Genomic DNA, 14,755 nt, shown 5'->3' with positions numbered 1-14,755 from the left:
CAAGATCCTGGTTCAAGTCTATAGGGCCTTACATGGACAAGCACCATCTTACATTGGTGATCTTCTTAGTCCCTACACCCCCAGCAGGTCCCTGAGGTCCAGTGATCAAAGCCTACTGGCTGTGCAGCACCAGGTTAAAGACCAAAGGTGACAGATCTTCTGCTGCTGTGGCCCCCAGACTCTGGAACTCTCTCCCCCTGAGCCTGAGATCAGTGGACTCAGTGGTCTCCTTTAAAAAACAGCTGAAGACTCACTTGTTCAAGCTGGCTTTTGTATGACCTTCTTCACCTCTCTCTTTATTCTGCTCTCCCCACCTATTCCACCTTCCTCAGGATCCACTGATTTCCCTCTTTTCTGTCCACTTTCTTTCTTAACATTTTTTTAATCACAATTGCCTATTTTTGCTCATTTTAATATATTTTTAAGCATTTTCTAAATACTTTTTTATATTTTTACATTTTTTGTTTTTGTGAAGTTTTCGTGATTTTTTTTTATCTTGAGGGGCGCTATAGAAATGATACTTTCTTCTTCTTCTTCTTAAGGTTTCTTTAATAAGACAAAGAACAAAGGCCCGTTAGAGCTTGACACATGAAATAATAGAAGATAATTTTTTACTGAGTGAACACTAAATACTATTGAATAAATACTTTAATAACGGAGGGAAAACGTATATGTTCTTTGATAAAATTCTCAATTCTACGCAGGTTTTTAACAAACTTCTCCTAGAGCAGTTATTTTATCTAATAAATCCCATAATTTACTCATCAATAAAAGGAAAACAGACACAAATCACTTTACACGATCTTTATTTTTGTATATATTAAGATATTTAAACTTTGCAAGCTATAAACGTTTACAAGATGAAGTTTAAACTACAAATACATCATTTCACATCCTGATCAGATGACACGAGGTGGCTGACCACACCTAGCAAACCCCAGGGCAAATCTGAATCACTTGGATTCACGTTTGGTTTGTTATTTTACTTCAAAACTAAATTTGCTTGGTGTTTTGGAAATCTGAAAATATTTGTGTCAGGCATGAAGCATCATTAAAGAGCAAGTCACCCCCTACCAGATTCTTACTCAACTCCCACTTCCTGTTTGAAAAATGCAACAAATGCTGTTGCCTAGCAGACCGAGAGGGCGGAGCCGCTAACAAATACACACGTTCACAACATTGTGACATCATAATTTACCATCTAACATCATAGTGTACCTCTTAGCCAATAGCGATGGCAGATTTAAATTCCAATGCAGTGCTGAGTTTTTGCCTGACGACGGTGCATCGCTGACAGTTTTAGGCAGAATGTTTTAATTTTAACTAAGATGCACTAAAGTGCCGAATTATTGACTACACGTGTCTACAGCACAATTAGACACTCATTTATATAGTTTATCAGCAAAACAATGTTGATTTGGAGTGACTTCCTCTTTAAATTTCTGTTTCGCTGAAGGAGTGTGAGGAGTCATTTATACCCAAAAGTTTCTGATCAATTAAACAACAAAAACACGTTAGAGAAATCAAGACGGATCCATCAAAGGTTCCCTTTTCACATAAAACTCTCATTTTAATACAAATGTTCCAGTGATGCTAAACGTCACAGACACAGGCAGCTCACAGCATCATCCTATAGCTCAGTACTTTTATTCATATACATATAGATTTATCACTTATGTACACTCCTATACAAAACACAGCTGTACACCACATCATTTACAAACAAATCCTAAATCAGTGACTTAGCTGGTTACTATAGCAACTGATTCAAACAGCAAAATAAAGAAGTGAATTTACACTTTCTGCATAAGGGGGATAATTTAATCTCCCCAAACCTGCTGAAATCAGCTCCAACGTCATGGAAAAAATATGACTGAATATGTCTGAGTCGTTCCGATGATTGTTGTGTTTCAGTCTTAAAGAGACTAAAAAAACAAAGTAATGTGGATAAAGTTCACAGATATAAGAGCTTCTGTCCAGGTAAATCAACTAGATTGTGCGTTAGCTTCTTCTGTGAGAAGAATAAAGGAGGACTCAACTAAAAATCAGAGACAAACACGCCCAGTTAGGTCCCACAGAGCCACGGATAATCAGAAACTATCATTTTCACACAAGACCAACAGAAAAAGAGATTAAAACAATAGCTGGATTGGTTCTGGGTTGCTGACAGAAGGGTTTTATAGTGTCTAGTGGAAGGATGGAGAGCTTTGTGATTAATGTGGCAGAAATATCCTGCAAGAGCAAGAAAACAAAGCAGTCAGCAGAGGGCGCTGTAGCCAACAGTGTGGAAGAAGGATGCCATTTTAGCAGCTGCTCTCCACAGAGGGAGATAAATGGTTGCTTTCATTTGTTGGCTCAATGAAGGAGGCGTTATCTTTGTTTCTGGTTGTTTTAATTTGCTTTAGAAATAAAACTGACGTGGACTGACCCTAACCCAAAATGGACATTTTTAAAAACTCACTTCTTGCTGCCTTTTCATGAGTCGACTTTATCCAGATCCTGACTCCATTAAACACCGATTGTGAGCTGATTTGAATCGAATCTGTAAATGTTCTTTAACTACATGTTGATGTGGTGTTAATGTGGACGTTTTCACCACCTACTGGTTTGATGAGTCCTTCAGTGTTTTCCATTGAATGGAGAAAAAAAACATCTGGAGTAGTGAAGACAAGATTTATCACTTATGTACACTCCTATAGGTGTGTTTACAGAGTTAGAAAATAGATAATCTGCTTTAGTTCACCGTTACAGACAAAAGGAACGTTTAAAATGGGATGGGTTCTGTTAGTATAGACGTGAAATAGATGTGTCGTTGGAGAACTTTGTGTAATCTAGCATGTGAACCAGGAGGGCTTACCAGTAATCCCATTTCTACATTTAAGTGCTGATGTGTGTGTGTGTGCGCTTCCATCATTACAGTGTGTGTGTGTGTGTGTGTGTGTGTGTTGGCTGTTTTACTACAGCCTAAATCACGGCTGACAACCCTCCACTCTTCTTCATGATTACTGAAGCTCCTTCATTCTGTTGAGGGCAGAGCCGGCCTTGAACCATTCAATCTGTGTTTCATTAAAGGTGTGGTTCAGTGAGATGGTCTCCTGGCTCCCGTCACAGTGTGTGATCACTGCGGTCAGTGGCTGGAGAAGGTCAAAAGGTCACAAGTCAACAAAAATAAGGCCACCGTTTGGATTGATGTCCCACTGGTGCAGAGTTTTGCTTACCTTTCCAGGGGCGAAGGATTTCAGGCCGCTGATGGAAATCTTATCATCTGGAAGAATTTTGTCGTAGTCGCTGGGGTCGGCAAAGGTCAGCGGCAGCAGGCCCTGCTTCTTCAGATTAGTCTCTGTGTGGGTGGGAAAAGGTGAAGGAATTAGAAACAAAACTAGATAAATAGGTAAACCAACAGGCTCCTGACTGATCAGGAGTGCGGGCCGATCGCATGATTTTCAAGCAACCAAAATCGGGTCGAAAAAAATTTAACTTTAAAACAACAAACGTTATCATTTAAATTCATCCTGAGCTAAAAATTCTCAATGGAATAACAATAACTTAGGTTAAATTTGAACACAATTTAACTCTGTAATGTCATACAATTTACACCAGGCAAAGAATTCAGACAACAATACATGTAACTGTTAGCTAGCAGGCTAATGCAGAGCTAACGTGTCGCCTCAGGAGAGAGAAGATGTCTGCAGTTTGAACATATTTTAAATCGGACAGTGAAGACGGCAACAGACACCTGTGATGTGTGTATATTGGGCCTTTCACATGGTGGAAATGCTGCATGATACGCTGCAAAAACTGCTTTCTGTTTTGGCATTTCGCCACAGCGAATCACCTGTCTGCATTTGGTCCTGGTCTGCCACTAATACTCCCAGTTCGCTATGGCAACTCGGACAAAAACACGGAGCCAGCTGGCGTTGAAAGACACGTTAATAAACAAATAAAAATTGCCTTCAGACTGTAAAGTATCAGGTTTTGCAGTCTCCTGGAGCTGCGGTATGAGTGACAGGTGTTGTGCAAGAAAGAGTGAACCTGCCGGCCATAACGCTTCGTGGCTGCCCCATCATGAGAACGCAGATTGGTCTGGTCTGAGGAAGTAAAAAACTTGAAATATGAGCAATGAGGCGACTTTTAAATGTATTCATAACATTAACACAATTTTGAACAATTTGCTTCCTAAAATAGTGATGGTTTTGGCAGATAAAAAAGGAAATAACAGAAAGACAGATTGAAAGATTATATATATATATATATATATATATATATATATATATATATATATATATATATATATATATACACACACACACACACATACACATTAGGGCCGGGACTTTAACGCGTTAATTACGATTAATTAATTAGAAAAAAAACGCGTTAAAAAAATTTTATGCATTTAATCGCAGCTTACATTTCAAGCACGGCGGAACCTTTGTCATTGCACGATTTCCTCATAGACTGAATATCACTGACGCACACAACAATGCACAGTGCTAATGGCTACTAAAACGGAATAAAAACAGACAGAAGTTGCCTTTGCTTGGACTGATGCAGGATTTAGGAAACACGTCCGCCTCTTTTCTTAACTTGGAAAAAAAAAACCTTCCAGACAACAACGGAGTCCGTGTCGCGGACATTTTTCAGAGATCGTCTGCTGCGGCTGCCCCGTGGCACAGGAAACTTTACAAAAGTTGTGGTAAGCTATATTTTTAACATTTACGTAACATCTGTGCAGCGCTGAAAGCACCAGACAGAATAATTCTTTGCCCTAACAGTAATTTATGAAAGTAGTCAGACAAACGAGAGGCACCTGGCTGCCTCTGGGAGAACGCTCCGTGTTCTCACTACTCTGTAAACAATCACAAACAACTTGTCTTAAAGTTGAAAACAGAAGTTTAAGTTAAAACAGAAACACTGAAACTTTTCTGATGATTTTCTAAACAATTCTGTCAGGGAATTATACGTTTCTGAGAAGAGTCACTGTCTAAACATCACATGCATTACTATCATTAAGCAGCGAGGTGTGTTGAAGCTGTCATCAGCTAAGGGGCGGCTGCTTGAGTGCATCAGGGGCAGCGAGGAAAGAGGAAGTTGTGATCAGGCTGGAGATCACACCAGATTCGCTGCCGAGAGGTCACCGCCACTTCAAACTCTGTGACCTCTCGGCATAACTTTTGTAAATACTTTTTTCTAGGCGGTGCGCAGTGGTAGTTTTTCGGGTCATTTATTAGTCAAAATCTCCGAGTTCTAAAAAAACATCTGTCCCTCCAACATCAGCCGTCCACAGTCCGTGCCCAGCGCAGCCACTCCCGATACGTCGCACACGCGATCCACGAATGTCCGCATTTTGCGCCAAAGGTGCATCACTGCCGCGAGACGCACAGCGCATTCAGCCCCGTCAGCACAGAGGAGACACAAAAAGAGATGATTTATCCAACACTGTGCACGTTCCCGCAATGACAGCAGCAGCACCTGAACAGCCGGTGGTTCGATGGTTAGATGCTCCACAGGCAGGAGGATGGAGCTGGACATATATCCAAACAGAAATATAGATCATTAGCAAACTCCGAGCGGGTTGGAGGAGTCTGATCGCTGCTGCAGTCAGCTTGATCTCCGACGGGGATTTCCAACTCGAGAGGGGGGTGGGGATGCATTCATCCACCGGCTTGGAGTAGAGCACCGGTCGTTCTTGGATTCTCCAGAACTCGGATTGCCAGTCCACTTCTGCCCCGTCTATAACCTTCACTCTTTCACTCCAAAGGCCCAACAACATGAGTACTTTTGACTCCGATGGTCAGTGCCACCCCAAATGTTACAACAGGGTGTGCTTTGTAGCCTACCAGTGTTATGGGTGTTAAAGAGAAAATGACAGGGAGTGAAACAATGTTTAATATCATTTTTGCTGCTGGAAATAACACAAAAGCATTGTTTGTACCAGTCAGCTGATGGTTTCACATATAAAGAGGTGTCCCCATCACTAGTGCTGCAGGAGCACATCTGCACACTACTTAGGGCAGGGTGTTTAAACAGTTTTTAGGAAGATATATATTCAAAATATCTAAAAAAAAATCTATTGTTTCTACCAAAAAACAATCCAAATAATCCATAATAACCTTCTCAATATACACAATGATCATTTCTGATATATTAAAGAGTCATTCACCCCCCTAGCGTCACATCCACCCACACTTTCTGTTTGAAAAATGCACTTAAAGGAGATGTCATCTGGTGGATCAGGAGAGCTGTGGCGCAGAGGAGGTGACTGCCCCCCCCCCCCCAAACCACCACCACCACCACCACCACCATCCCCTAAATGTCCATCAGAAGCTGGGTCTTGGTACGTGGCATGTCACCACTCTGGAGGGGAAAGAGTCTGACATGATGTGTGAGGTTGAGATATTCCATCTTGATATAGTCCGTCTCACCTGGATGCATGGCTCTGGCTCAGAAACAAGTCTCTTTCATAGGGGTTGGACACTCTACCTCTCTGGAGTTTCCCTAACAGCGCAGGGCATACTCCTGATTGACCCCCATCTTGATGCCTGTATGTTGGGGTCTACCCCAGTGGGTGAGTCAGTACCTCCCTCCGCCTACATGTGGGAGGATGGGTCCTTACTGTCTGTGCTTATGCACCAAGCTGCAGGTCAGAATACCCACCCTTTTTGGAGTCCATGGAGGGTGTGCTGGAGAGTGATCCTTCCAGGGACTCCTTTGTTCTTATAGAAGACTTTCATGCTCACATGGGCAACGACAGTGAGACTGGAAGAGGTGTGGTTGGGTGGTATGGCCGTCCTGATCTGAATCTGAGCAGTGTTTTGTTATTATACTTATGTGCTCGCCATGGATTTTCCGTAATGAACACCATGTTCAAGCAGAAAGGTGTTCATGTGTGCTCTTGGCACCAGGATACCTTAGGCTACAGTTCAACAATCTACTTTGTTGTCGTATCATCTCATCTGCGGCCGCATGTCTTGAACACTCAGGTGAAGAGAGGGGCGGAGCTGTCAGCTGACCACTACCTGGTGGTGAGTTGGCTTCAATGGTGGAGGAAGTTGCTGGTCAGACCTGACAGGCCTAAAGCTATTGTGAGGGTCTGCTGAGAATGTCTGGTAGAGTCTCCTGTCAGAAGGAGCTTCAGTTCCCACCTCCAACAGAATTTCAAACACTTCCGCGGGGGAAGTCGGGGGCATTGAGTGAGTGGGCCAAGTTCCGTGCTTCCATTGTCTATGTGGTCAACAGCTGTGGCCACGGGCTCGTCTGTGCTTGTCGTGGTGGCAGCCTCCGAACCCAATGGTGGACACCGGCGGCTAGGTATGCTGAACCTGGAAAAAATAGTTCTATCGGGGTTTTTTGACCTGTGGGACTCCAAAGGCAGCTGATAAATCCTGACAGTCCAAGTGGAATGCAGCTCAAGTGGTTGCGGAGGCAAAAACCTGAGTGTGGGAAGAGTTTGGTGAGACCATGGAACAAGGGCTTTGAGCTGATTGTGGTCCACGATTCAGCGCCTCAGGAGGGGTAAATAGTGCGCTACCAACACTTTATAGTGGGAACGGTGTGCACATGACTTCAACTCAGGCCATAGTGGATCAGTGAGCGGAGCACGGTGAAGACCTCCTCAATCCCACCGGCATGTCTTCCAGCAAGTAAGTGGAGTCTGTGGACTTTGGGTTGGGCTCTAGAATCTAGTGATGAGATCTCTGAGGTGGTCAAAACGCTGCTCTTGGCAAGGACCCTCGGGTGAAAAAGATACATCCTGAAGTTCATGAAGGTTCTGGACATTGTGGGGCTGTGTTAGTTGACATGGCTCTCTCTCTCTCTCGCATTTTCATCACTTTTCTCATGTCCCGCCAACTGAGACTCATGTCCTGCATTATTGACAGTCTCCCAATTCTAGTTTCAATCTTGCATAAACTGCGTGGAGAAAGTTGCTGTCAATCGAACTAGGAGGCGGGACTTTACCGCAGGTCCCAAGCACTTGGAGCGCACACCCAATCCACCAAAGCAGAAGCGTCACTCAGCACAGAGGACAGGTGAGCACGGAGGAGGAAATGGTGCTAAAATAAACTCCAGGGCTAAACGTGTTCAGGGAGACTCTGACAGAGTGAGGAGTCTGATGTGATACGAAGCAGAAAATCAGTCACATAAAGCATGTCGGTCAGAAGCAGGTTTCCCAGTAATTAGACAGGTCCATTCTTACAGACAATGGTCTGCGCTTGTTGTTTCAGATGCAAACAAGAGAAACTCTTTTAGAGCACATGGAGGAAACCCTGAGAGAATGAAATGGAAGCCTTCATGAATTATTCTCAGAACTTTGAGGACAAGAGGAACTATTACTAGATTAGATGTGTTTTTTTTTCAGAGATTCAAGTCAGTGAAGTTTTTTTTCTCCCCTAAATACCTACTAAAATGGATTTGTTGTCATTTTTGAATAAACACAATTTTGTTTCTACATTAAGAATGAAAAACTAGCAACAAAACGTATGGATATTTTTTCAAAGGGATGCTAATTGTAGTGTAAAATTAATTAAAAACAAGCTTAATTAGATCTACAAATGTTACTTTTACTGTCATTCTGTCATGGAAAATATTCAATGAAAAGTCTCTATTGTACACCTGTCTATATTTATAGAATCTGCTGATGGTTTAAAGTAATTTTAATTAAAGTTATTCGGAGCCGCTGTCGAAGTCCAAAGAGCCTGACTGAAGCTGTGGTAACTAGGAACGGTGAAATAGTCTGAAAGCTTTTCTGTTAGCCTGTTCAAGTTGAATTCAAATAAAATTTATAGTACATTATACATATTATGATGATGATAGTAATAATTGTACTTATATTTGTATTTGTATTTAACAGGGACTTCATAGCTAAAAGGCAGGATAGATTTTCTTTAGTGTTGCATTAGAATTTTACGTTGTCCCACATTGAGAAGTCTCTGTCCCACATTTTGCGAGTTGGGATCTGGTCATCCTGGTTACCGCTGACAGACTCCGCCAAGGCTGGCCTTTGTCACCGATTATGTCATAACTTTTATGGACAAGATTTCTAGGTGCAGACAAGGAGTTGAGGGGATCCATTTTGGCCATCTGTTTGGCCTCTCATTTTTGCAGATGACGTGGTCCTGTTGGCTTCATCGGGGGGCTCGGAGTAAATCCACTGCTCTTTCACATCGAGAGGAGCCAGTTGAGGTGACTTGGGCATCTGAGGAGGATGCCTCCTGGGAGTCACCTTGGTGAACTTTTCTGGGCATGTTCAACTGGGAGGAGAACCAAGTGAAGACTCAGGACACGCTGGAACAAGTATGTTCCCTGGCCAGGGAACAGCTTGACATTCCTCCCGGTGTCACGATGGTCGACTGGGTACGGGAGTTGAGCTTGGTAAGGATGTTTGATGTCTGGATTATTAGGTAGAGAACTCTGATCATGGGTTTCAATGAAACGATGACTGAGTGAAGAGCCGGTGCGGCGTCTTCCATATATAGGCTTGGGTGTGACTGGGAGAATGCCGGGAGTTCCCGCGAGGAGCATGCTGGGAAATGTGGTCCAAGATGGAGGCCGGTTAGCTGGGAGAGGCCGGTCCGGGAGCTTGGGTTCTGACACCCGGAGGATCTGACCCAAGTGGCTGGGGAAAGGGAAGTCTGGGCCTCTGCTTTGGCTACCGCCCACACGACCCAACCCCGGATAAGTGGACAATGATGGATCAATGGATGGAAATGTGGCTGTATATGACTCTGTGTTGGGGGTGGGGAGTGAATGACTCTTTAAGATATCAGGAATTAACATTGTGCATGGTTATATTTTGTTAAAGATTTTTTGTAATGTAAATTTTTACTATAGGAACAATAGATTTTGAGATATTTTGACCATATAATCTGCCTAATAAGTCTTAAAACAGCCTGCCATAAGTGGTGTGCAGATATGCACCTTAGATATTCAAACATCAATCTATATATTCAGACAGGAAGTGTGGGTGGATGTGACGCTAGGGGGGTGAATGACTCTTTAATATATCAGAAATGATCATTGTGTATATTGAGAAGGTTATTATGGATTATTTGGATTGTTTTTAATAGAAAAATAGATTTTTAGATATTTTGAATATATATCTTCCTAAAAACTGTTTAAACACCCTGCCCTAAGTAGTGTGCAGATGTGCTCCTGCAGCACTAGTGATGGGGACACCTCTTTATATGTGAAACCATCAGCTGACTGGTACAAACAATGCTTTTGTGTTATTTCCAGCAGCAAAAATGATATTAAACATTGTTTCATTCCCTGTCATTTTCTCTTTAACACCCATAACACTGGTAGGCTACAAAGCACACCCTGTTGTAACATTTGGGGTGGCACTGACCATCGGAGTCAAAAGTACTCATGTTGTTTGGCCTTTGGAGTGAAAGAGTGAAGGTTATAGACGGGGCAGAAGTGGACTGGCAATCCGAGTTCTGGAGAATCCAAGAACGACCGGTGCTCTACTCCAAGCCGGTGGATGAATGCATCCCCACCCCCCTCTCGAGTTGGAAATCCCCGTCGGAGATCAAGCTGACTGCAGCAGCGATCAGACTCCTCCAACCCGCTCGGAGTTTGCTAATGATCTATATTTCTGTTTGGATATATGTCCAGCTCCATCCTCCTGCCTGTGGAGCATCTAACCATCGAACCACCGGCTGTTCAGGTGCTGCTGCTGTCATTGCGGGAACGAGCACAGTGTTGGATAAATCATCTCTTTTTGTGTCTCCTCTGTGCTGACGGGGCTGAATGCGCTGTGCGTCTCGCGGCAGTGATGCACCTTTGGCGCAAAATGCGGACATTCGTGGATCGCGTGTGCGACGTATCGGGAGTGGCTGCGCTGGGCACGGACTGTGGACGGCTGATGTTGGAGGGACAGATGTTTTTTTAGAACTCGGAGATTTTGACTAATAAATGACCCGAAAAACTACCACTGCGCACCGCCTAGAAAAAAGTATTTACAAAAGTTATGCCGAGAGGTCACAGAGTTTGAAGTGGCGGAGCATGTTGCTGCAAACCGAACCCACTTAAAGCACAGCTTTCAGTCCATATATTCAGCTTTCAGTCCATATATTCAGCTTTCAGTCCATATATTCAGACTTCGGTCCACATATTCAGACTTTCAGTCCATATATTCAGACTTCAGTCCATATATTCAGCTTTCAGTCCATATATTCAGACTTTCAGTCCATATATTCAGACTTTCAGTCCATATATTCAGACTTCAGTCCATATATTCAGCTTTCAGTCCATATATTCAGACTTTCAGTCCATATATTCAGACTTTCAGTCCATATATTCAGACTTCAGTCCATATATTCAGACTTCGGTCCACATATTCAGACTTTCAGTCCATATATTCAGACTTCAGTCCATATATTCAGCTTTCAGTCCATATATTCAGACTTTCAGTCCATATATTCAGACTTCAGTCCATATATTCAGACTTTCAGTCCATATATTCAGACTTTCAGTCCATATATTCAGACTTCAGTCCATATATTCAGACTTTCAGTCCATATATTCAGACTTCAGTCCATATATTCAGACTTTCAGTCCATATATTCAGACTTTCAGTCCATATATTCAGACTTTCAGTCCATATATTCAGACTTTCAGTCCATATATTCAGCTTTCAGTCCATATATTCAGACTTCGGTCCACATATTCAGACTTTCAGTCCATATATTCAGACTTCAGTCCATATATTCAGCTTTCAGTCCATATATTCAGACTTTCAGTCCATATATTCAGACTTTCAGTCCATATATTCAGACTTTCAGTCCATATATTCAGCTTTCAGTCCATATATTCAGACTTCGGTCCATATATTCAGACTTTCAGTCCATATATTCAGACTTCAGTCCATATATTCAGACTTTCAGTCCATATATTCAGACTTTCAGTCCATATATTCAGACTTTCAGTCCATATATTCAGACTTTCAGTCCATATATTCAGACTTTCAGTCCATATATTCAGACTTCGGTCCATATATTCAGACTTTCAGTCCATATATTCAGACTTTCAGTCCATATATTCAGACTTTCAGTCCATATATTCAGACTTTCAGTCCATATATTCAGACTTCGGTCCATATATTCAGACTTTCAGTCCATATATTCATACTTTCAGTCCATATATTCAGACTTTCAGTCCATATATTCAGACTTTCAGTCCATATATTCAGACTTTCAGTCCATATATTCAGACTTTCAGTCCATATATTCAGACTTTCAGTCCATATATTCAGACTTCGGTCCATATATTCAGACTTTCAGTCCATATGTTCAGACTTCGGTCCATATATTCAGACTTCGGTCCATATATTCAGACTTTCAGTCCATATATTCAGACTTCGGTCCATATATTCAGACTTTCAGTCCATATATTCAGACTTTCAGTCCATATATTCAGACTTCGGTCCATATATTCAGACTTTCAGTCCATATGTTCAGACTTCGGTCCATATATTCAGACTTCGGTCCATATATTCAGACTTTCAGTCCATATATTCAGACTTCGGTCCATATATTCAGACTTTCAGTCCATATATTCAGACTTCAGTCCATATATTCAGACTTCGGTCCATATATTCAGACTTCGGTCCATATATTCAGACTTCGGTCCATATATTCAGACTTTCAGTCCATATATTCAGACTTTCAGTCCATATATTCAGACTTCGGTCCATATATTCAGACTTTCAGTCCATATATTCAGACTTCGGTCCATATATTCAGACTTCGGTCCATATATTCAGACTTTCAGTCCATATATTCAGACTTTCAGTCCATATATTCAGACTTTCAGTCCATATATTCAGACTTCAGTCCATATATTCAGCTTTCAGTCCATATATTCAGCTTTCAGTCCATATATTCAGACTTCGGTCCACATATTCAGACTTTCAGTCCATATATTCAGACTTCAGTCCATATATTCAGACTTTCAGTCCATATATTCAGACTTTCAGTACATATATTCAGACTTTCAGTCCATATATTCAGACTTTCAGTCCATATATTCAGACTTTCAGTCCATATATTCAGACTTTCAGTCCATATATTCAGATTTCGGTCCATATATTCAGACTTTCAGTCCATATATTCAGACTTTCAGTCCATATATTCAGACTTTCAGTCCATATATTCAGACTTTCAGTCCATATATTCAGACTTTCAGTCCATATATTCAGACTTTCAGTCCATATATTCAGACTTTCAGTCCATATATTCAGACTTCGGTCCATATATTCAGACTTCGGTCCATATATTCAGACTTTCAGTCCATATATTCAGACTTTCAGTCCATATATTCAGACTTTCAGTCCATATATTCAGACTTCAGTCCATATATTCAGACTTTCAGTCCATATATTCAGACTTTCAGTCCATATATTCAGACTTTCAGTCCATATATTCAGACTTTCAGTCCATATATTCAGACTTTCAGTCCATATATTCAGACTTTCAGTCCATATATTCAGATTTCGGTCCATATATTCAGACTTTCAGTCCATATATTCAGACTTTCAGTCCATATATTCAGACTTTCAGTCCATATATTCAGACTTTCAGTCCATATATTCAGACTTTCAGTCCATATATTCAGACTTTCAGTCCATATATTCAGACTTTCAGTCCATATATTCAGACTTCGGTCCATATATTCAGACTTCGGTCCATATATTCAGACTTTCAGTCCATATATTCAGACTTTCAGTCCATATATTCAGACTTTCAGTCCATATATTCAGACTTCAGTCCATATATTCAGACTTTCAGTCCATATATTCAGACTTTCAGTCCATATATTCAGACTTTCAGTCCATATATTCAGACTTTCAGTCCATATATTCAGACTTTCAGTCCATATATTCAGACTTTCAGTCCATATATTCAGACTTTCAGTCCATATATTCAGACTTTCAGTCCATATAGTCAGACTTTCAGTCCATATAGTCAGACTTTCAGTCCATATAGTCAGACTTCAGTCCATATATTCACACTTCAGTCCATATATTCAGACTTTCAGTCCATATATTCAGACTTTCAGTCCATATATTCAGACTTTCAGTCCATATATTCAGACTTCAGTCCATATATTCAGACTTCAGTCCATATATTCAGACTTTCAGTCCATATATTCAGACTTTCAGTCCATATATTCAGACTTCAGTCCATATATTCAGACTTTCAGTCCATATAATCAGACTTTCAGTCCATATAATCAGACTTTCAGTCCATATATTCAGACTTTCAGTCCATATATTCAGACTTTCAGTCCATATATTCAGATTTTCAGTCCATATATTCAGACTTCAGTCCATATATTCAGACTTTCAGTCCATATATTCAGACTTTCAGTCCATATATTCAGACTTTCAGTCCATATATTCAGACTTTCAGTCCATATATTCAGACTTTCAGTCCATATATTCAGACTTCGGTTCATATATTCAGACTTTCAGTCCATATATTCAGACTTCAGTCCATATATTCAGACTTTCAGTCCATATATTCAGACTTTCGGTCCATATATTCAGACTTTCAGTCCATATATTCAGACTTTCAGTCCATATATTCAGACTTTCAGTCCATATATTCAGACTTTCAGTCCATATATTCAGACTTTCAGTCCATATATTCAGACTTTCAGTCCATATATTCAGACTTTCAGTCCATATATTCAGACTTCGGTCCATATATTCAGACTTCGGTCCATATATTCAGACTTTCAGTCCATATAT

At 41.1% G+C, this 14,755-nt stretch overlaps 1 protein-coding gene across 1 annotated transcript in view; it reads right to left on the bottom strand.

The window, feature by feature from the left end:
* Positions 1 to 2,804: 2,804 nt before the first annotated feature.
* The window catches only part of LOC107376317 (aconitate hydratase, mitochondrial), a 29,496-nt gene continuing 17,545 nt past the window's right edge, over positions 2,805 to 14,755 (bottom strand). Inside the window, 2 exon segments of the mRNA XM_070542086.1 lie at positions 2,805 to 3,134; positions 3,219 to 3,340. Of these exon segments, the coding sequence (XP_070398187.1) occupies positions 3,003 to 3,134; positions 3,219 to 3,340 (254 nt within the window). The 3' untranslated portion in view covers positions 2,805 to 3,002.

Source organism: Nothobranchius furzeri, chromosome 12, assembly GCF_043380555.1.
Source record: "Nothobranchius furzeri strain GRZ-AD chromosome 12, NfurGRZ-RIMD1, whole genome shotgun sequence".
Lineage (NCBI taxonomy): Eukaryota > Metazoa > Chordata > Actinopteri > Cyprinodontiformes > Nothobranchiidae > Nothobranchius > Nothobranchius furzeri.
Note: the sequence above shows the minus strand (reverse complement) of the source record. Positions and strands in the feature narration are given on the sequence as shown.